The sequence below is a fragment of the Halictus rubicundus genome, chromosome 8 (assembly GCF_050948215.1).
Source record: "Halictus rubicundus isolate RS-2024b chromosome 8, iyHalRubi1_principal, whole genome shotgun sequence".
Lineage (NCBI taxonomy): Eukaryota > Metazoa > Arthropoda > Insecta > Hymenoptera > Halictidae > Halictus > Halictus rubicundus.
This window is the reverse complement of record NC_135156.1, coordinates 18,369,711-18,392,566: the sequence shown is the minus strand read 5'-3', so window position 1 is coordinate 18,392,566 and position 22,856 is coordinate 18,369,711. Positions and strand designations below refer to the sequence as shown.

At 39.3% G+C, this 22,856-nt stretch overlaps 6 protein-coding genes across 10 annotated transcripts; 4 read left to right on the top strand and 2 right to left on the bottom strand.

Annotated features, from left to right (window-relative positions):
- Positions 1–961: 961 nt before the first annotated feature.
- Positions 962–3,164, top strand: Eaf (ELL-associated factor). Its single transcript, XM_076792360.1, has 5 exons — positions 962–1,793; positions 1,871–2,102; positions 2,179–2,412; positions 2,704–2,990; positions 3,087–3,164. The coding sequence occupies exons 1-5, from the start codon at positions 1,643–1,645 to the stop codon at positions 3,161–3,163; spliced, it is 981 nt and encodes a 326-aa protein (XP_076648475.1). The 5' UTR covers positions 962–1,642; the 3' UTR covers position 3,164.
- Positions 3,165–4,059: 895 nt separating this feature from the next.
- Chpf (Chondroitin polymerizing factor) lies at positions 4,060–7,429 on the bottom strand. The gene is made up of 6 exons (XM_076792355.1): positions 6,256–7,429; positions 5,876–6,183; positions 5,201–5,791; positions 4,858–5,133; positions 4,607–4,790; positions 4,060–4,428 (listed from the first exon to the last, which is right to left on the bottom strand). Exons 1-6 carry the CDS (start codon positions 6,944–6,946, stop codon positions 4,115–4,117), a joined length of 2,364 nt encoding a protein of 787 aa, XP_076648470.1. The 5' UTR covers positions 6,947–7,429; the 3' UTR covers positions 4,060–4,114.
- Positions 7,430–7,684: 255 nt separating this feature from the next.
- Ecsit (evolutionarily conserved signaling intermediate in Toll pathway, mitochondrial) lies at positions 7,685–9,203 on the top strand. The gene is made up of 2 exons (XM_076792359.1): positions 7,685–8,823; positions 8,911–9,203. The coding sequence occupies exons 1-2, from the start codon at positions 7,947–7,949 to the stop codon at positions 9,201–9,203; spliced, it is 1,170 nt and encodes a 389-aa protein (XP_076648474.1). The 5' UTR covers positions 7,685–7,946.
- Positions 9,204–9,475: 272 nt separating this feature from the next.
- Positions 9,476–12,857, top strand: LOC143356557 (alanine--glyoxylate aminotransferase 2, mitochondrial). Of its 3 annotated transcripts, none has more exons than XM_076792356.1 (8): positions 9,476–9,636; positions 9,850–9,938; positions 10,013–10,197; positions 10,302–10,617; positions 10,701–10,901; positions 10,979–11,293; positions 11,370–11,621; positions 11,694–12,857. In XM_076792356.1, the coding sequence occupies exons 1-8, from the start codon at positions 9,579–9,581 to the stop codon at positions 11,802–11,804; spliced, it is 1,527 nt and encodes a 508-aa protein (XP_076648471.1). In that variant the 5' UTR covers positions 9,476–9,578; the 3' UTR covers positions 11,805–12,857. The 3 variants fall into 3 exon arrangements, with proteins under 3 accessions (XP_076648471.1, XP_076648473.1, XP_076648472.1); XM_076792358.1 differs by having other exon boundaries at positions 9,601–9,636; positions 10,107–10,197; XM_076792357.1 differs by lacking the exon at positions 9,476–9,636 and having other exon boundaries at positions 9,853–9,938.
- LOC143356561 (transmembrane protein 64) lies at positions 11,823–14,639 on the bottom strand. The gene is made up of 4 exons (XM_076792361.1): positions 14,358–14,639; positions 13,420–14,018; positions 13,183–13,344; positions 11,823–13,110 (listed from the first exon to the last, which is right to left on the bottom strand). The coding sequence occupies exons 2-4, from the start codon at positions 13,948–13,950 to the stop codon at positions 12,946–12,948; spliced, it is 858 nt and encodes a 285-aa protein (XP_076648476.1). The 5' UTR covers positions 13,951–14,018; positions 14,358–14,639; the 3' UTR covers positions 11,823–12,945.
- A 715-nt stretch (positions 14,640–15,354) lies between these two features.
- LOC143356613 (uncharacterized) lies at positions 15,355–22,820 on the top strand. Of its 3 annotated transcripts, none has more exons than XM_076792461.1 (9): positions 15,355–15,538; positions 15,803–16,110; positions 16,196–16,327; positions 16,835–17,000; positions 17,156–17,334; positions 17,416–17,796; positions 18,276–18,381; positions 19,618–19,736; positions 19,826–22,820. In XM_076792461.1, exons 2-9 carry the CDS (start codon positions 15,820–15,822, stop codon positions 22,130–22,132), a joined length of 3,681 nt encoding a protein of 1,226 aa, XP_076648576.1. In that variant the 5' UTR covers positions 15,355–15,538; positions 15,803–15,819; the 3' UTR covers positions 22,133–22,820. The 3 variants fall into 3 exon arrangements, with proteins under 3 accessions (XP_076648576.1, XP_076648575.1, XP_076648577.1); XM_076792460.1 differs by having other exon boundaries at positions 17,153–17,334; XM_076792462.1 differs by lacking the exons at positions 15,355–15,538; positions 15,803–16,110; positions 16,196–16,327 and adding an exon at positions 16,334–16,773 and having other exon boundaries at positions 17,153–17,334.
- The last annotated feature ends 36 nt before the right edge of the window (positions 22,821–22,856 follow it).

The following is a 22,856-nucleotide window of genomic DNA, read 5'->3' as shown; positions in this document are numbered from 1 at the left end:
CGTATTAATAGTGTTAAAAAATTGTAGAATTGCAAATAATAATTATACGTATGGAGAAATGTTATTTACGTTCAAGATTTATGAAAATTGTATTTCTATAATTTGGAAACGTGGTATCTATATTTATTAATATTGTACTGATAAAGATAATTGTAGATATATAACATAATGACATCAAATAAAAAATAATAATTTAAAAATTAAAATTATAATCAGATATGTACATAACTGGCCAATCATTTGTATTTGACCAGATTTGATCATTTTTGTGGATCTAGTTCCAACATTTATCGTTCGTCAGCGTAGAGGGCGTAAGAATACCAGTTATTTACGTGTGAGACTCGAAACCCCATATGGTGATTGGTCTACTCCTATACCTCGTCTGTGCCTGCATCAACTTTTCAGCCTGGACGAGAACCTGCATCATTTTTTTAGCCTACATTAGAACCGGCATCATCTTTTAGGCTAGATCAGAGCCTACATAGAAGAGCCTCTTTTAACATAGAAGTAGCATCCACTCTGGCATTATCTGGAATTCGCTGCTAATGACACAAGTAAGATGATGCAGGTTCTGGTCCAGGCTAAAAAGATGATGCAGGTTCTGGTCCAGGCTAAAAAGATGATGCAGGTTCTGGTCCAGGCTAAAAATTAGACTAGGGGCAGCACTATACCGGGGACTCTCATTTCTTCTCTGCTTCTATATAGCACACAGAGTAGTTGGTAAATACTTTGTGCTGTTCTATGCTTACAGGAAAAAGACTGACTCACATATACGAAGTTACAGAGTATATTTCCCTCGAGATATATACATATATATTACATTTCTCCTCATGCTCTTTTCGCCTGAGCCTCCGCCAACTATAGGTTGACCGGCAGCCGCCATTGTAGGCTTCAGCGATTCGTACAGGCCGCACAGTCTATCTCTATAAATCTATGTTCCATGTACGCATTTTTCACGGACGCATGCGCCTTGGAAATCGGTTCTCGAAGAAACATCGTAGTTTCCCCTCTCCAAGAATCTTCTGTTTTTATGGCAATACTTAAATTGCTATATAGTGCACAGTGCATACACTCGATGAGTTAATTTTCGATAGAACCTAAGAAGATCGGCTGTGATGCGTCTATCAAGAATTAAAGAATGGTTCGACTGTAACGTATCTTGAGTTCGATCGAATCAATCGAACGAACTCGCACCCCTGGGATCGGTTATCTCTCGTTCTTTCGAAAGCGTTCTCGATATTATCACACGCATTAACCATAAGTGTTGGATCTTCGTGAGCGCAGATACTCGGACTGAACTAGGTCAACCAGTAACCGTGTAGTGCAAGCTGTGATCATTTCATTCTGTTTTAACGCGTGTCGTACCGATTTATCGATTGTGTTAAGACACAGTTCGAAGATAATTGTTTCCCAGCACGCAACTAATCGGGCGGACGAACGAGCGAGCTGATCGTAACAGTAGAAATAGCACAGCTTTCGCGAGCAGCTGTTACTGGAAAATGCGAGTGTGCGTCTCTGCCATATTTTGGCAGATCGAACGATAGGATTCTGAACAGGCAATCTGGATCCATCAAGAATCATTTGTGCCGCGAGCACGCTGCACGTTCCCAATCACGGAGGCCGAAGAGTTAAAGCCGTCTCGATGAAATCGGTCGCCCCTGTTCCCGAAACGAGCTTCCAAGGTATCGGGCGTGACATGGCGGAGCGGCTCGGTTTGGGTTCCGAAATTCGGGAACTCAAACTCGGACCAACCTTCACCAACAACAGATCCACCGCCTTTCACACCTTGAAATGTTAGTGCATGAACTAACCAACTATCGAACTTGTTTCCCCCTTAGTCCACCCATTCTCATCAGCCTCTTGATTCCAGATGATTTCAAACCAGCCAGCGTTGATGTTTCCAAAGTAGCTAGGGTCGACGTGGGATCTAACAACACGATGACAGTCACTGTACCACACTTGGACGGCGCTGGAATTCCTCACACAGTGTTCAAAGGCTCTCAAAGACCCTACCATAAAGAATGCGTTCTGATAATAGATAGAAACACAGGAGAGTTTACATTGGAGAAATTAACCGCAAACATACAAGTTAAAAAGACCAGGTATCGTGAGATTTTGTCCTTTGAACTTGCGTATCGTGAATGAAATCGATTGACACGTGACAAATCAATTTTTTAGAACAGAACCAAAGTTGCAGTCGCATTTAGGAGCTCCTGGTGGAAATAACAGCAGCAGACCTATTACTCCGGTAGAAACCAAAAGGAGTCCCACTCATGGTAGGGCAACCGGGAGAACAAAAGTTACAAGCGGAAAGAAAAGAGAACCTAGCGTTCAGTTACCTGCCAAACAATTTAGTCCTCTTAGAGTATCTCCCTATCATGGCAAGAGTCCGCCTTCTACCTCGACCAATAGGTATTTAAATACTCTTTATTATCGAATGTAGACGATCCCTAAACTTGGTTACTAGGACTGTGTTTCTAGCAGCCTGTACTCTTCGCAGAGGATGCTGGAAATACAGTTTTGGTAACAACAGAAATTATTCAAAGGTTTCAGGCCTAAAAAAAATAAGAGGCTTTAATGTAGTTTATTTCGTCAAGATTTGGACATGCAGCTAAGAAATCTAGTTCTTTTTCTTTGTAGTAATCTTACCTTAATACCATTAAGATTTTTTTCTAAACGTACTAAAAACACGCAGAACTTTAGTTCACCAGTGCAATCATCTGCGGCACCAACTTTGGCTAGTTTGCCAATGATTGGCTCCGATTTCGACGACTGCCCTCTGATGTCATCTGCATCATTACCGACTACAAATTCTTCTGCACCTCCGAGGCCATCTCCAGCTGTGAATACTCAACCAACCTCAAAAATTTTAGTAAACACAGACAGTGATGAGGGAGCTCTCAGTGATTCTATTACGAGCAGCTCGAGCTCGGATAGTTCTGATAGCGAATCCGAAATGGAAAATGTTCCAGTGCTACCAGGAACTAATGGTGCATACCTAAAACATTTGTTTAATCGTTATATTTAGCTGTATTCTACTTTAACTGTGCTGTATTCTAAAGCTATTGGTTTTATGTCTTCTTCAGGACATATGCACAGTATGCCGGATAATCTTCTAAACGAAGACTTGAAACTATCGGAATCGGAGTCTGACAGCAATTAGCGGTAACATATATATAAACAGCATGTGGCAGCGCATCTGTTTAGTTGCATTGAATTTTCATTGGCATAATATCTTTCAGAAACATCGAAAGATCTTCTAAAGATCATTCTGGCAGATCCTTGTTTTCCTTCGTTGGCGTATCGTTTGCTGTGGTCCATCGAGAAATACATGACGGCGAAATATTGAAACTGTTGATTACGTTCTACATCACAAGAGGAAATATTTATAGCAAGTTTGAAAGGATGCTCCACATATTGTATATGTACTGCAGTAACTTACTCTATATGCAAGTACACGGCAAATCTTTGCTTTTTCCAGTAGTAAATACATGGGAGAAGTGGCGATTTGAAACGGTAATGTAGTGTATGTACATTTATTTATAAGGTATTAGGGATTGTACAATTATTATTAACTAATATTTAGTGTAATTATATGATCTTTACTTTCTTATATACTTTGAAGGTAGAAATCTTGCCAAAACTTTTTACGTATTTCCTAGGAAAGTGGCAAAAGTATTTCCGATTGTTTAATTTGTTCACATTGATTTTCGTCGTGTTTTCGAAACGCTCCTGGTACATCCGATTGGTTCTACACGTACGGTCTCGCCTCAGAACGCAAAGTGTCGTTATATGATGTGTGCACAAAATCGATAAATGACTGTATTACTTACAAAATATTTATTTAAATGCAATTGTATAAATTTAATAAAGTATTCATTATAATACGAATCGTATTATATGCATGCACAAGCATAAATACAACTAATTTGTCATATCAATAACTTCTTGGTAACGTGCTACTCGCGCTACCACATTTTTGTACTGTAGAAATGATTATCATTCTTTAGCCCGACAATAAAAAGTTCTGCACGCTCGTGCAGGTTTTGAAGACTTTTAAAAACAACCACCACTAATGTTGTTTGCAGTATTCCGTGACAGTTTTGTCGCTTGTTCACAATAGTAAAATATTCTTATAAGTTTCGTAATCTAATACCAATCTTGCGAGCTGACTGCGTCGACCCAAATGAAAATTCCTTGATCGGTCGCAAAGCTTGTACATATTATTGTTGTAGGCGCTGCTGCAGTCAATGTCTTTATATTTGACTTTTAACGCTGGTTCTACCGCTCTCAATATGTGTACATTACTAAAGGAAACAAACATTTCGTAAAGAGATGTGACAGGTAGATCCTGTGATAGTTTCAATAGAGGCGGAATGTCCCTATCGGAGTGTGTTATTGGAATGCTAGTCTCGACCGTTCTCCGCACTGTAACATTTGAACGTGTTTGTTAATGACGTCTATGACAAAGGAATCTGTTCCGTTAAGAAATCGTGTACAGGGTAGAGGAACAATTAGTTGCTTAAGAAGGAGGATTAAAGTCGTTCGCATTGTCTATGGCAGTCGGAGAAGCTACCTTAAATCATTTTTCTTTTTAAACACTTACTTGTATTGTAATCTCGGACGTAAAAAGCGATATTATTATAATTGTAATCATCATATCTCCCATGATTACGATTGATGTCGGTGTCAACGTGTTTTACATCGTTCATGTGGACTACGTCAGGGTGAAATTCCACAAACGGGATCGGACTGAATATTTGATACTGACTGATGGTATTCATGCGAATCTGAATTGACGAACAAGCCAATTAGTTTGCACCTTGTGGAGGAAAAGTTACGGTAGCATATACATACTCTATTCAAATAATCCAGTCGCAGTTGTGTCCCCGTCTCGACAAATAGTATCAAACTCTCCGGTGAGAATTTCCGAATACACAAATCTGTAACAGCGATATTCAACATTGGATCCAATTCGATGGATGTTACGTTACTTGGTAGACGAATAGAGAGCCAAGTGATTTTCGACTGATTCTTTTTGTACTTCTCAGCTAGCGTTAGCGCGTACTGTTTAACGTCGTAAAACACGTCTCCTTTGCCTTTCGATGTGGTACCAAAATTGTATAAAAGAGCCTATTAAAAAATTGTGTTAAGAAAATTCGTAGACAAATGTTTATACGAAAATTATAGGAGCAGCTACCATCATCAAAAAAGTTTTGTACTTTTTCTCCATACAATCTGTAGCATATTGTTCGAGGAAGTTCAATGCAGCCTGCTTCTTCGACGAGTCGACAATCAGTAATACGTTTACTCTTGTATTTTCTGTTACATATGGAACAGGCAGGATCTCAACTTTGCCAAGGGGCTTGCATACTTCGATTCGTTTTCGTACTTCTTTGCCAGTGATTGTATCGGTGAACGCCAAGTCTAATACGTAATCCATTCCTCGGGATGCGTCGAACTTTTGATAGCCGTTCAGTAATCTTTTTAACTTTAACTTTTTCCGAGAGTTACCGATTACATTGGACGCTGTTACGTTAATTATTCGGTCGATGTCGAACTTCGCATCGACCTTTAGTCTCTGCACGGTGGAAAAATCGGTACTGAAGAACGTGTGAGTTTCATTAAAGTATGTCCATCGTAGAATATCGAAACGACCGGATGCTCTGTTCCCCGGTTGATTCCCAACGGGCCAGGATACATTGTGATCCTGTAGCGGACCCAAGTGAGCCGTACTCAAAATTGATTTTCTAATGTCGGAAATATGCCTCTGAATTTCAATGGACTTCATCTGAAAGCGATATGCGATACGCGATAAGGACCAACGACAAATAACAATTATTAAATACGATATAACTTAACTATGCTATCTTACCGCTGCAAAATAAGTGTTGAACTTGTAAATAAGGAGATGGTCGTATATCGGGTATATTACAATTGAATTTAAGAACTCTTCGTTCCCAGCTAAATCCTTAAAGTTTTGTTCGAATGAAAATGTGGGTTTCAGCTGGGTAAATTGATATTGTTGTCCTTGCGTGTGATCAGAACAGACCGTTGACGAAGAATGGACAATACACCGACCGAAATTAACGTCGTCCGAGTCTGAGTACGCGTTTTTCACGCACCAGTCCAAATTGTTCTTTAATTCTTGTACCACTGAATTGCTCAAAAGAATTCCTGAATCTAAAAAAGTTGTTCAGAAATGTTTATTAATAAGAGAAGAATACTAACAATACAATGCTTCAATCTAATTACCTAAGGAACAATAGTTCTGAATATCTCCAAGAACACCTACATGAACTTTCTGACTTACGCTAATCTTGGTAGCGAATTCAGCTAATTTCTTGGCGTTGATGTAGCTCACATCTTTAATCAAGAAATAGTAATCATAATTTTCTAGATAATTGTCGATTATGTATTTCATAGTGTGGAATGGTTTCAAAATGCTCCTAGTATCTGTGAACCCAACTATACCGGGTAGAGTAACATTGGGTTTGGTTCCTTCTGGTATGGAAATAAAGTAACGTATTTTATCCACAATATGGGCCAAGGTTTTATTAATCGCTATGTCTCTACTATGCAAATACTGTTGGCTCGTGATCACTCCTACAAACAATTTCTCTCTGATTCCGAGTTCTGTGGAGTAATATCTTGGACGTATCAGTGTTTTCGGTACTCTCTGCGCTTGTTGCGGTTTACTATTGATATTTATCTTTGGTTCGTATTCGTCCAAATCATCTGGATAGTTTGAATAAGGCATTTGATGATCTGCATCGATGTCATATTCGTTCATACCAATCGTTATCGACATCATACTGAGGCTCAAGCCCATGCTTAGACCGATTATTAAATACATGTTTCCCCAACAGTAGGATAGCAGTATCTTTAACATTGGATTCATTCTTGTGGAGTATTTAACAATATGTACAATATATAAATGGCTCATCCGGTACTTATCACAGAAAGTAGAATGGTTTTATCTTTCTATTAAAAATATATAAACTTTAATCTTACACACTAATTATATGTACGGTACTTTCTTCATGTTTTTTCTGTAACGTCAGGTACAGAAACATTCTTTAGTAATAATTTCAATAACCTTACACGGTTCCTGCGGGTTCATCACGAGAAATAAATTCACGGATGTTTTGTTCGTCTTCTATATCACAAAAAAGACGTAACATTGCATATCTTTTCACGCTGAATTAACTTAATCGACTTGGAAAATACTTTGAATCAACTCATAATTTGAATATTTATACGATATCGGACTACCAGCCGTGAAATGCTACGTGTGCGTTATTCAATTTGAAATTTAAAACTTTTCACCTCCTCAAAATTAAATTCCATAATTTAAAACTGTTCTATTTTTGGTGTCCGCAATGACAGGGGTTCTCAACGAATTTTACCAAGCCCCTAAAATATGTAAGTAACCTTCGTCGTTTGCTTGCTTTGTACGCACTCTTTTATATACGATTACTTTTTACGAACTGTTTAGAAAATGAGATTTGTTGGTAACATATATTCTGGAAATTAATTATGTGTCAAAAGTGGTAGCAAATTAACATGATTTATATGGTCGATAAAATAGAACATTAATACATACTACGTTGATAAAATAGAAATAGAGATCCGCTACAGAGGTCTCATGAAACGAAACTCAGAGGACTCTGTCAGCTACTCTATATCGTGATTTATAGTGAACCAACGCGAACGAAAATTGGTGTAAAGTACTTAGATGCACTTCGTTTATTTTGAATAAGTATCATGAAAGTAATGTAAGATAGAATGCACTGGAATTGCATTACCGAATGTTAAGATTGTATCAAAATATTGAAAATTATATATATATATGAGCGGATCCGTTACAGAAACCAAATACAGTTCAGTACAGTACATAAATTATAATATATTTCAATGAGATAGATCACGAAAAAGTAATTAGTATGGAATTATTAATAAGAAAGATTCCTGCCCTGTTGCATAAAGTTGGGACAGCTAATGAATCGAAATTTGTACAGATAGCACTTGTGAATTACTTTCACAACGATCACAATGTTTTATACGACAAAAACAAGTCCACGGGTAAATTGCCTCTTGCTTATTTCAACATAGCAGACAAGAAGGAAAAAGATACATTTTTGGATGTTATACATTTATATTCGAAGGAGAGTACTCTGAGAACTGGGCACGCAGAATTCATTACACATGCTATGAAATACATGGATGAATTTGGCGTGAGCAAGGATCTGGAAGTTTATAAAGCACTGATGGATGTATTTCCTAAGGGACATTACATAGCAAAGAATAGGTACCAAGCCATGATGTATCATTTTCCAAAGCAACAAGACACAGCCCTTCAGTTATTAGATAAAATGGAGTATAATCGAGTGATACCTGATTATGAGATGCAGGAAATGATCTTAAACATCTTCGGCGAAAGAAGTGTGGCTATAAAGAAGTTTTGGCGCATGATGTATTGGATGCCAAAATTTTCTAGACTAAATCCTTGGCCTGTCCCACACCCATCGCCTACGGATCCGAAAGAGTTGGCTGACTATGCTATAAAAAAGTTATGTAGCAAAGATGTGCTTAACGAAGTTACAGAATATAAGACAAAGGATATACCAGATGCTGTGGACGATACATGGATTTTATCGACAATGAGTAGATCACAGCGAGAACTACTTGCTGTGCAACCTGTCGATCAGCCTTTGTACATAGAAGGACCTTTTACAATTTGGGTTGGAGATAGCCATCTGGATTATTTTGTACTAAAAGGAGATCCAATTAAACGAGAAATTGTACACGATAGCGCAGATGGTAAGTATGTCTTCGTGTAAAGATATAACATAATACGATCAAATAGTCTATACATAGAGTCACAATTTTTTACCATTTTCTTATTAGATGTCGACAATATTCAAATTCCTTTTTGGGAAAAGTTACACAATCGTATACCTGTCACGTTACACGAACAAGACGATGGCGTATATTATGCGATGTGTCTCACCGGTACATCCTCCAAAGATTCTTTACTATCTTGGATTAGGTGTCTGCAAAAGACAAATAATATCTTAAATCATATACCAATAGTATTTAAATTAAAATCGATACCAGTAGATCCCTTATACATAGAGAAAAATGAAGATTCTATTCAAACTGTAGACGGAGGAAACAAAAATACATTGAAAGACAATTAATTTATGTAAGTAAATAAGTTAAATGTGTAAATAAAGTTGCTTTTTAAACAATCGCGTTAAATCATTTGGTTCCATGTAGTTGGTATACGATTAAAATGTATTGGATCATTGGTCGATCCACCAGCAATACCATTGTTTACTTTGAATATTCTATGCGTATACATCGGTATTCATTCAAGGAGTTGTTGCGGTACCTTTGTATATACATTATTCAATATACCCATATTTATACATGAGCGCTCAAATAAAAATAAACTCGTTTAACTTTTAGACTCCACTACACGTAACTGTGGGGTATTGTCAGAAAACAACTGATTGTTCAACAGTGAAAACGTGTTTTACAATATAGTACTCTACAAATAACATTACATCGATATGTTAGTAAATAATTTTGTCAAAATGAGCGTAAATGTTCGATATAAACATTCAAAGCGTAAGCATTTTATTATATTGATTATAAATCATAACGTACATCCTCTATTTGAATTTAAATCTTTGACAAACGAGTAACTTCCGGTGTTTGAAAATAACGAATATACGATATCTTGGCGCGAAATTCAAATCTCATCGGTGTTCACAAATCTTTATACTTTCAAAGTTTGAAACTTTCTTATTATAAGTAATTAAATACTGACCATTTTGATAGGGTTTACAAATCAAATCAGAACTTTTGCAACTAACACAACCGATTTTTTGAAAATGCCGGACTGCAAACACGTGCCATCCACTTACACGGTGAGATACTTTATCCATGATAATAATTGTATTGGTTTCGGGCTTTCGCCGACATAGATATTTATTATGATTAGGATCTGAATTACAAAGAAATGATAAAAGCATACGAGTCAGTGGTGTCTCCTTCCTTGAAATTATTTTATAAAGAACCCTTGATTATACACGAAGGTCAAAAACAATGGTTGTGGGATCATCGTGGGAAACGTTATTTGGATATGTTTGGTGGTGTTGCTACAATATCTGTTGGACACTCTCATCCGTAAGTACATATATTCGATAGTAGATATAAAGAGACCTTCATTTTGTTATTAATATACATTTCTTTTACAAGTTCTGTATTATTCATCATCATTTATTATCTAGAAAAATAGTTGCAGCTATAACTGAACAAACCAAAAGATTAAATCATGTATCCTCTGTATACATGCAACCTCGTTTACACGAATATGTGACTAAATTAAGTAAAAAATTTCCGGGAAAGCTGAAAGCAGTTTATTTAACGAACAGCGGATCAGAGGCGAACGAATTAGCATTCTTGATGGCTAGAGTCCATACGCGTAATCAAAACATCATCTCGTTGAAAAATGGCTATCATGGAGCAACTTATGGGACTGTAGCGTCTACCGCCATAAGCACCTGGAAATATCCATATGTTGTACAACCACCTGGATACTTGCACGTGGGTGTTGAACTTATATATAGGGATATATTCTACTAAATAATAAACAATCGAACTTATTTTTATAGAAGATTTGATTGCAGGTGGGATATCCAGACGTTTACAGAGGTCTGTGGGGTGGTTCGAAATGCAGGGATTCCATAGCGCAAGCAAGCAGGCACTGTGACTGTAATGATGAAATGTGTGTAGCATCGGAAAAGTATTTCACCGAATTTGAAGATACATTTCGTTTCAGTTTGCCCTGCGCACAGGGTATAGCAGCGTTCATAGCTGAGAGTATTCAGGTACCCTGATCACTTGGGAAAACGTTCTTATTACAAGCATATTCTTCATTCGATTAATTATGAACATTAATTATTAGGGAGTAGGAGGAGCAGTTCAATATCCCATAGGGTTTCTCCGAAGGGTGTACGATTACGTTCGCAGCAAAGGTGGCCTCTGCATAGCGGACGAAGTTCAAACTGGGTTTGGTAGAACTGGCGAACATTTCTGGGGTTTTGAGGGTCATGGGCTAGTACCTGACATAGTGACACTGGCGAAAGGCATGGGGAATGGGTTTCCCCTTGGCGCAGTAATCACCAGCACCGAGATAGCCGACAGTCTAAACGCTGCGTTGCATTTCAATACTTTCGGCGGAAATCCGGTTGCATGTGCCGTGGGAACGACGGTTCTCGACGTAAGTGTATATGTAATACGTAAGTAATATCTGTAAATTTTCTCGAAAATGTAACACTTCGTTAAATTAATTGCAGATTATCGAAGAAGAGGGGCTTCAAGAGAACGCGAATGCCATTGGTACACACTTGATCAATCGTTTGAATTCTTTGCTAATGGAATTCCCTAATATCGTTGGCGATGTTAGGGGAAAAGGACTGATCATCGGCGTAGAATTAATTTCAAATCCAGAGACGAGGCTACCATTAGAAAAAGAACGTATGCTCGAGATTTTCGAAGACATAAAAGATATGGGTGTGCTTCTTGGCAAAGGAGGATTACATGCAAACGTAAGCGAATTAGTAATTAACATAATTAACTGTAATATTTAAAATACGAATGTTCGTATTTTAAATGCACAGGTACTGAGAATAAAACCACCTTTGTGCGTGACCAAGGAGGATGCGGATTTTACTTTTGACGTAATTAGAAAGGTGTTAGAAAAATATCAAGGTAAATGCCTAAAAGTATAATTTGAAACAAATCATAACTTAAAAAGAACACATAAATACGACCCATTTTATTTGGTACAGTCAATAATATCTAAATTATTTATGTTACATTTTGTACAATACAGTTTTCGTAGTCTTATTAAGTTTAAGGTAACATGCAAACTGTGTGATTATCGTAAGTGAAATTCATTATGCACAATACCGATGAACAATAATATAATACATTGGCAATCAAATTATTTTCCTTCGTCTTTTTGTACATTTTTCTTGACTTGAGAGAAGAGTATATTAGATGGTACAAATTTATGTTAAACTCAGGAATAATAAATTATACGCCGATATGATAATAAATGAATGTGATGATTTGTCACATTATCTACTTCATTACAGTTTCAGTCTCGAACAAATGTATTCCAATTTTTTTGTCACAATAATGTTTGTATATTCACAGATTTTTTTAAATGTAAATATTTGAGACACATTATATTTTAAACACACAGTAGAAATATATACATAAAGCAAGGAGTACGAATTAATTTCTCCTAAATTACCGTTCCTCTTTTGATTTAAATTAAAATCCAAGGACCACCATGTTCCGCGTACTTTTTTAATTATTTTTTGTCCTCGAGTCTTCGAGTCGCAATATATATTTTGGAGTACATTATTCTTTCGGAAGACTTGTTCCTCAACACATTGTACAAGGGAAAATGTAAAAAATAAAAGAAAGTTACAATGCTACTAATAGCACAGTATCAACAAATGTAAATGCAATAAAATTTGTATAGAGTAAATGAAGACGTAAGACACGAAGACGTTTTCTATTTGGAAATGAAATTTGGCACAAAATATAGACACCTTATTACATTAAGAAATCGTGTATGTATGCGAAACACTATCTGTTCCTGTTATTGCTTAAAAAATCTTTCTATATCGTACTAATCGTACTTAATCGTAATTAATCTGTTTGTATCACAAAATACTCAGTTCTTTCATAATATTATGTATGCAGATAATGATTGTATAACCATTTTTTGCAATTCGATAATTAAATGAAATCAATGTTTTTGTATTAAATTATGTGGTCCAGTGATGAAATATTCTAAAAATTTCGAATTGAAGAAAGAAATATACCTGCTGTAGAAATAAAGCTTGTATACGAGCCTTAGGCAAGCAAATTTGTCAAAACTATCTTAGAATCTGGCAATGTATCCAGAAGATAATGAGAGGAATCAGCCATCGAGGCCAAGTCTGCTTCTAATAATGCCAACTGAAGTTCTCTTCGTGCTTTTTGCACAACGTACACCATTAACGAAATACCAATTAGAATCTAAAAATAAAATGAATACATTGATCATAGATAGAAGGACACCTGCATTGTTATATTTAAATAGATGCTTACTTGAAAACAGAAGACAATATAACCAGTTGCTGCTGTTGATCTATCTTCAAGAACATCTTGCATGGATCGCAGACTGCTGCCCAAATAAATATTAATTATTTGGGCTGGTAATAAACCTAATGCGCTAGCTAAATGATATTGAATACCACCCATGTTGCTTACCTAAGTGTTTATTTCATTTTATTATTTTAATCGGATGTACTTATGTGTGTAATGTTAAAAAGAAATGTTACTCACTGCAAAAATAGTATTTTGTAAACCAAATGGAATAGGAGTCAATCTTGCAAACAGCACGACTTTGAAAGCCTGTGGTCCAGATATAACTCTGAGTATTGCTCTTGCAGTATCGTTTTGTAAGAGTGCCCCGATCGGCAATTTCGACGACAACGCACTAAGAGTAACATGCGCTATGGCTATTCCCAAATTAGCAGATAATACCACCATCATAATACCTCTTAATATACCAAAGAGGTATCCACTGGCTATAATAAGGAATAGATAACCGATCACGATGGGAAATGAAACCACCGTGAACAAAGCAATAAATATTATAGTGACGATCCATATGTTTTGATGTTCGATCCAATAGAGCAGCACTTTGATGTAGTCTCTACAGATGAAGACGATTGCTCCCAAGAGAGCCAAAGTAGCGATTGTTACAACAATGTAACATATCGAATTAGAATTTATGCAATTGCATTGTATCGACGAAGAATTCTTTGAAGGTCTAACGCTAGCTTCTACATCCTCTATATTAATTATGTCCATGGTCGATGCAATTATCCCTCATTATGTACAGGGGAAAGACTGCTTAATTATCATCCTCTTGACATGATCTACTCGAAAAATAAACAGCATATAACTCATTGGTTACATCAATCTTATCAATTGTTTTTTTACTTTTACTCCCAAGTGAATGCGCCACGTGTTACTCTTTCATGATAGCGAAACGCAAGAGAAGCTACAAATCGTATTACATTGACATTTCTCGAGTACGACGAGTATTACGTTTTTTGACTCTAAATTATTACCTTTCAAAGCGCGCATAATACGAACATTGTGCGAATGAATTTCACCAAACGACACGATTGTCTATGATTTGTTCGTAATTATTTTATTTGTTAAATCAACACAAGGCCGTGCAAATGACAAACAGGTGTGCAAATTATTTTTACCTTGTGACACTATCATAATAAAGCATCTCTTAAATTGTTTCTCCTCGTTTCTTTCATCACTACTTCATGCGAACAATAGATCGATTCTTGGTCTCCTTTCTCGTACTACTGTGCATTCTTATGGAAGAATATACTTAATGGATTTACGATAAAAATTCAAATCGTATAAGTGCGTTCAATGCGGAACATGTACATTGAAATCCGTTTGCGTTTCCTGTTCTCATCGAACGGATGATGTCAAAGCGGTAACATTTATTGCGATGTTTCGTAAACTTGTTGTCAGAGGGCTGCTGTTCTCGCTAGTTGACAAAGGCAAAGATTAGGGATACCTTGTATCCCCTACTCGTTGGTGGCGTTGTAGTAGTTATTCCTAGTAGAATATGAATTCAGAGAGGAAATAAGAGTGCTCACGCCCGGGATTTTAGTGTCCCCGATATAGTGCTGCCCCCTAGTCTAACTTTTAGCCTGGACCAAAACCTGCATCATCTTACCTGCATCATTAGCAGCGGATTCCAAATAATGCCAGAGTGGATGCTACTTCTATGTTAAAAGAGGCTCTTCTATGTAGGCTCTGATCCAGCCTAAAAGATGATGCAGGTTCTGGTCCAGGCTAAAAAGTTGATGCAGGTTCTGTTCCAGGCTAAAAAGATGATGCAGGTTCTGTTCCAGGCTAAAAAGATGATGCAGGAAAGTGGGGACACTTTTCTACATTCTATGTACACAAATAAAGGTCGATTTACATTCTTGAATAAAAATCGATAGATTTCTAATTTTTAGACATTGGCACGAAATAAGAATATTAAGACCAGTTGATTCAAACTTCCCGCTTGCCTATACAATCAATACAGGAAATGTTGAACGAGCGACATCAAAGGTACCGCCCGAAGTGTCGCCTCTTGTTGTATCCCTATTCTTTGACAAAGGTTCAAAGCGTTTAGGGACTTTATTTTGGTAACAAAACGATCCATGAATCCATCTCGCGTTTGTCCATCTAATGCCTTTTTATTTTTCTGTAGTTCATCAACAGTCGTAGTTCGGCTTCTTCCATTCGTTTTTTGGTCCGCGTTACGTTACGTCGAATGAATGGTTTTCAAGCGATTTAAGGCGTATTATTCTCGCTATTTTGCGTCGGTACTTACCAAGAGCAAAGTACTAAAGTCGCGGGATCATCGCTGACGAAGGTAAGTAGTTGTAATCACGTTGAACATGCCGACAAGCAACGTCGATGTTTTATCGCGAAATAGCAATGGCTGCAATGCGACATTTAAAATAATTTCTTATTTTCCGTGAGATGTGCATCGCTTCAAGTTATACAAACCTCGAAGAAATTAATCAATATTCGACAGCTTTAGTAGATAGACAGCCACTTTAATAATTCGTGAAGCGTATAGTGCTTCCGTTTGGTCGTAGTCGTTATCTTGTTTTGAGAAATACATCCTTTCTAGTACGAAAGGGAAATAAAATGGAACAGGAATCAAGGCGCAAAGGGCCAAGAAGTCCCAGTGCGGATTCCGAAGATTCCACTCACCGAAGGAGGTCTAGAAAATACGATAGATCTCCGTCTCCGAGAAGAAGCAGATACCGCCGTTCTCGTTCTAGAGACAGAAGGTCGCGTTCAAGTTCCAGAGACAGAAGAAGAAAGGAGTCGAATCGTTCGCAGCAGGAATGGAAGCAGCAGACGTCTCAGTCCCAAGCATCTACTCCTAATCCAAGTTCAGGTGGCTATGTGCCAGCAGTTCACAATCAGTATCAGGTAGAATCGAAACTAAAGTTTTTCCGTAAAGAGTTGATCAATTAATGGTTCCCTATATGTATAAAAGTTTTTTTATTTGCTATAGGCACCTCCACCACCGAACACGAGTCAGCCACCCCCACCCATACCTGCTTACAATCCAGGATACAATAATTACAATTACAACTACGGACAAAGTTACGACTACAGTTACCAGCAACCCACTGGTTATCGCAGCGTAAGTTTAAAAAAAAAAGAATGAAATTTATTTGCAAAAACAGTATGTACTCTGTACAAGAATCTTATTTTGCGTTGATTCAGATTGCATCGCGAACAAAGCAATGCAATTAAGCTCTACTAGCGGCGAGGAATTTGTTGAATGTTTTGTACTTGCTAGTTTCGTTACGTTGTATGTATCTGTGAGAGTAATGCTAGAATATTGCTATTCGCGCTACCAAAGTGTTCCGCACACTGTCCGACAGTGTTATTAGTTTATGGGGATGACGTTTAAGTTCCTTTATACGGCAAACTGTCGCGAGAAAACCCGCGTAAGTAAGTATAACACCCGCGTTATTTATTTGATTGGCACCGACATTGGAAACCAGTATTATTGAGCAGATGATTCATCTTGAAGAATCTTCCGTGTATTATCCAAAGTTCTGATTTGAGTATGGACGACTAAAGGTAAGGTTCGATGGAAATACTGTTCCAGTATTTGAGGTCAAACGTTTGTTTATTTTGTTAGGATTATCCTCCGCCGAATTGGCAAGGAAATCAAGTGCCATATAACAATCAGCAACCACCGCCACCGCCAACGTTATCGTCTCAGCAAGAATCGTCGAGACCGGTGGACAGTGGTTCCTCCGGATTAGTTTCGTCCATGGCGAGACCAGAGGATGCCAAGAAGGAAGGTGTGTGTCATCTAATTTCTATCTCTATCTCTAGAAACCTCCTCTGGTATACCTACAGTCTGTTTTTCGAAACAGACATTAGCTATCATCTTTTGATAAACGGACAGTAGCGTTCAGGTAAATCTTAAAATTCGTTTCGATTCGATGCCCAGCAGCAATCGCAGCTGAAGTGAAACAGCAAAAAGCGACCTTGGCCAAACAACGGGAAGAATACGTTAAAAAGTCAGCCACGTTGCAACGCGAACTGGAAATCCTGCGTCAACAGTGCGATGAAATTGGTAAAGAGGGTGGACGAGAGAACAATCGAATCATAAAGGAGAATCAAAAGTTGCAGGTAAACAACTGCACCGTGTCGTCGTTTCGAACGGAACCAAACAATTTGCTAATATTTTCCCTTGTTTTTTCTTGTTCACAGATTGAAATACAAAATAAAATGAAATCGATACATAACGTTATCGACATGCTTACCGGGATAATCGGAGACAAAGCGACCGTCGACGATCTTAAAAGCAAGTTTAAACTAGAAATTAACAAGCGTTCGAGAAGTCCCAAAGAAGATTTCCCGAAGGGGAAATCGGAGACACCGGACAGATCATCGGGCTCCGATTCCGATAAGGAGTCCAAAAACGAACGAGAATTGAAAGATCGACGATCTCCCGAGGATGCTAAACCTATGTACAATTTCGTGCATTACGATCCGGAAATGCACTGGTGTAAAGTCTGCGATATATTTCCTAAAACAGCAAAGGAATATTTGAATCATCTGCATAGCAATGAACACAAAGAAGCTTGCTTAGTAAGTCGCCTTATCGTTGTCATAGTAGAGCCCGTAGTAAAAGCCTCCTCCGATTTTGGTATAAGTGCTTTTAATCGATTGAATTCAAATCAAATAAATAAATAAAAAACGAACGAACGAACAAACAAAACAAAATAAAATAAAAAGAGATAAAATCCCGATCGAAGATCGTTTTCATGTAAATAACATTTACAATTATATTAGAACAGGAAGCGGAAATATGTAACTGATAATCGATTTACATTGTGACTGAACACACGGATTCGGTTAAAACTATGTATTTCTAATTCAAACTCATATTTCGTGTAAGGATGATATAATTACAGTAACGATCGACGTGCAGGTACTTGGTACAGAGTCCGATTGGTGTTACCACGAACAGTATCACGTTAACAAATTGTACCATAGAGTTCAATATCTCGTACACGCGTTTCTTTTGTAACGACCTCTGTCGATTAACACGTTCTTCCCTGCAACAGGAACGGAAGATAGTTGACATGCCATGGCATGAGCGGAATGGAGAGGGAACAGAAAAGGAAGTGCCCTATTATCCAGGACTGCCAACGAAAAGAACACCGATCAAAGGTACGGTTCATTTCAGTGGATAATTACTAATAGAATACAATTCCGTAGCTTGTGCACAGACACTGTGGTGTCCCGGTATGTATTGAAGAAACCTACGGCTATGGTTTGCTCGAAAATTTGTCTGCATTCATTCCAAATCTACGACTTTTTTCTTTTGAATTGCGGGGAACAAACAACAACCAAAAAAAAAAAGAAAGAAAGAAAACAATACAGAAACAATGTGTGGGCTTCTCCTTTTCCGTGGGAATAGATTCACACGTTGTAATTTTCAATCCACGTTCTTGTGGAGCATTGATTTCTGTTGTCCGGTTTCGGGGAGCGTTTTTATCCGTGTGAAACACGTTGTTGGCAGCAAATTTTGTAGCAACGATGGTTGAACACCGTAGAGATGCACTGGATTTTTAATGGGACTCGAGGAGCACACTTTCGAGCGATCTCAGACATTTCAGCTTCTATTGTCGAACTGTTTTTCGAATTCTTACCAAGTGTTATATCGTTCGTCGAATACATGTCGTACTAGGTTGATTTCACGGTCAAGAACGAAACTAAGGAAGATCCTTTTGTCGATGTGAAAGTATCGGTATAGAGGAATCAATGTTGTCATCATAATGATAGTGGGTGTATCAATTCAACTACCGTATTACGTTATACCAAGATGTGTAAACTGTGCATATTCGACCGTGTTATGTATTTAGTACACTTATTATTATATCTATATCTATATTATATATCTATACATATACATAAATGATACAAGTGATTATAAGTCAAAGTATTTTTGTGAAACTTACTACAAATGCTAAAGAATTCGATATTTATAGAAAATGATCAGTATATCGCTGATGATTTCAAACGATTGCAAATTTGAACGAATACTTTCTAAAGTTGTAGACACGTGGCAATTGTAGTACGTATATTATTACGTTAGTTGATGTAATTCGTTAACTTTTTTTCTCCTACCTGTAAACACGATGTGGTATAACTGTACAAAAATAAAAGCCGAGTTCTTTCCCTTCCTCCATCACAACTAAGTTTTCTTCTAGAGATCAACGTGGGACCGTCCAAGAGATATTTAATGTTGTCCACCGTTTATTGAGCATCTTTTAATGTATTACTTTTTGTTTTCAGTGACATGAATGTGTCGTGGCAGAATATAAGGTCATTCTTTATGAACTTAAATTGTTTACCAATATTCAAAGCTTGAGCGATATTAAGCGTCGGTTCATTTGGTTATAGGTCTGCAGTTCTTCAGCGCTGCGACGGCATGGTACTGCAAGCTGTGCGACTCCTGGATAGGTGATCTTCATTGCGCCAGTTTGCATCTGAAGTCTAAACAGCATTCCGAAAACTATTCCGTAAGTTTCTATACTTGATTCGATCCTAACGGGAATACGTTTTCTAGAATTTGGCAGACAACTGTTCTAACACATAATTCCTTTCTCAGAGTTTCGTGGAGCAGAATCCGCACTGGGAGACCGACTGGATGGCGGACCGCGAGAAAGCGTTCTCCGAGGAGAAGCACAAACAGATACAAATGGAGCTGCAGAAGCACAAAGAGGACGATCCGCCGCCGAAGTCGAAGAAATCGAAAAAGTCGAAGAAGAGCAAGAAGAAGTCGAAGAAACGGCGAAACAGGAGCAGCGGCAGCGACAGTTCCAGCGAGTCCGAGAACTCCGACACGGACTCCGATCAGGACATGTCGAAGAGCATACGCGTAGCGATGCGAAACAAGATGAAAGCGTCGACGCAGGCGATTCTGAACGAGGAGATAGACTACCATCGGATCAAGTTAAAGGGTCACTGGTCGAAAATGGCACAGCATTTGAACCAGCCACCGACTCCGGAACCGCAGCCCGCGGAGACCGACGACAGACAGTTGTTGAACTCGATCCGGGACAAATTGAAAGCGAAACAGGAGGAGGAGATGAAGTCGATCGGCGGTCGACGATTGAGCGAAGAGAAGACGGTGGAGGAAGAAGAAGAGGAGGAAGAGGAGGAGGAGGAGCAGGAACAAACCTCGTCCTTTTCCAATAAAAGCAAACCGGAGAATTTGGAAATGTGGGGCCCGAAGGAGCCGCCGAAGCCGTTCTGGATCAAGAAGGAGGAAGAGAAGCCGCAGCCTATAGTCAACAAACCGATCGAGCTGCCGAAACCGGAAGAGATGCCGAAACCTCACATGGGATTTTGGACGAAGCAGCAGGTCAACATGACCGTGAAGCCGCCGGAGAACAAATCGGTGGAAAAGGAGGAGGAGAGGGACCGAGAGAGCGACAGATACAAGGAGGATCGCGAGAGAAAGTACGACAGACGAGAGGACAAATACGATCGCTACAGCAGATACGACAGGAGACGCGGACGAGACAGGGATAGGGATCGCGACAGGGACAGGGACAGGGATCGGGACCGGGATAGGGATAGAGAGAGGGACAGAGACAGGGATCGGGACTATTACGACGACCGCAGGAAACGGGACAGCAACGATTCCCCGCGTCGCGATAGAAACTGGCGCGACAGTCCGAAGAGGAATTACGAGAAGTACACCAAGGACAGAAGAGACGACAACTCGTCGAACGACGAGTCCAAGTTCGAGAAGAAGACGAACGAGTCCGCGTCCAAGTCGAAGAAGGGGAACGTGCAGACGAAAAAGTCCGCGCCCCAAGTGTCCAAAGGGAAGCTGCCTTTCATAGGCAGGCTGCCGCTGTTCAAGAAGAAAACCGAGGAGCCGAAACTGCCCGAGAAGGACATCACGCCGCTCCCGTACCAACAGAGCAAGTTCGAGGACACGCCGAAGGTTCCCAACGAGATCATCAATCCGCCGGGCGTGGTGCACATCACGAAACTCGCTACTCCCATTAATCTCGGTAACAGCAATCTCGCCAACAGCAACGCCAATAGCGGCAACAACAGCGGAAGTAACGTTAACCCGTTGCCGGTCCAAGGGAACAAGAACCAACCGATGAAGATATTGGTCGCGCCACCTCCGCCAGTATTGAACGAGGCGAAACCGACCCAGCAGGTCGTAGACATGGAGATAGAGGATCAATCCGAGGAGACAGTGATAGAGGAGCCGATGATAGAGCAGCAGAAGCAACCGCCGACCATATCCAAGTTACCTCTGCCTCCTCACCCGCCACCGCCCTTGAACAGACCTCCACCCACGTTCACGACGGCTACTCAGCAATCGCAGCAGCAACAACAACCGACAGGACAAAGCAGGCCCCAATTTTCCCCCAGCAGACCACCGCCGCCGTTTATATCGAACCCGCCACCGTTCGTTCAGAGCCAACCGCGGTTCCCCGCGCATCAACCGGTACGCCCACCTGTGCAGACTCACTCGCCGTACATGACCAATCCACCCCCGCAAATGCCAGTCGTTCCGTTCGTTCAGAATCATCAGAATCCACCGCCACCCCCAATGCCAACGGTAGAAGGAGCCGCACCGGATATCTCCGAGATACCGGAGCCGACCGAGAAGCGAACCGACCCGAGCATTCCGCTGCCCGACGACCTGCAAGAGGCTTTGAACATCATTTTCCCGAAAGAGGAGACCGAAACGAAACAGCAAAGCCATCAAGAGACCAATATCATGTACTCGTCCATGTACAGTATGCTAGGTTGCGTTGGTTACGGACCGGAATACATGGACCAGCCACCGCCAGAGATCACGCAAGCCGACGCCGAGGTGGACACTCAGCCCGGCCCGGATGACTTGAAGATGTTGGGCATCGACGAAGGGGACACGATCTTATAAGGATTTCTATGGACTTTCATACACGTATAGATTTGACCGTTCTCGTTTTGCTGACAAAAGATTTCGCGACATGCGACGGTTCTGCCGAAAGTCGTTGATCCACAACCGACGAATGTATTTCTACATGTAACGTTCATATGGTAACGCATACGATAGACACACACGCGCACGAATACAGCTACACAGAGAAAGCCACGCGTTAAGCTGAAATCATGTAATTATGTAAACCAGTATTAGAAATGGGAAATAGTAAATAGCGAATTCGTTTACTGACAACAGATCCGAATTATACACCTGCTCGTCGCTGTCACGGTGAGAACAAGTAGAAGAGACATGCGTGCGTCGTGACGAGATATTTACTATTTTTTATTGAAGATACTATAGTTATTCGTTCGGCTTTGAATCGATCGCTGAAGAACTCGTGGAAACTTCGATGGGTACCGATGTTGCAGAATTATTTTGCGTAAAACGAGATTGATTTCGATTGAAATTTATAATTCTGACTAATGGGCGTGCCGAGGATATTACGTGGTTTTAGCGGTGTAATTTAGACGTGTAAGAACCAGCCTCGACGACCCTTGGAATACGCTTACATTTGAGCCACGTCGTAAACAGCATAAAAAACCATGCCCTTTAAACAAATTTCCAAATGTACATTAATAAAGTCCATTAATAAAATAATGAGAAAATGATACGAGAATTGATACGTCGGGGAAGTGATGGG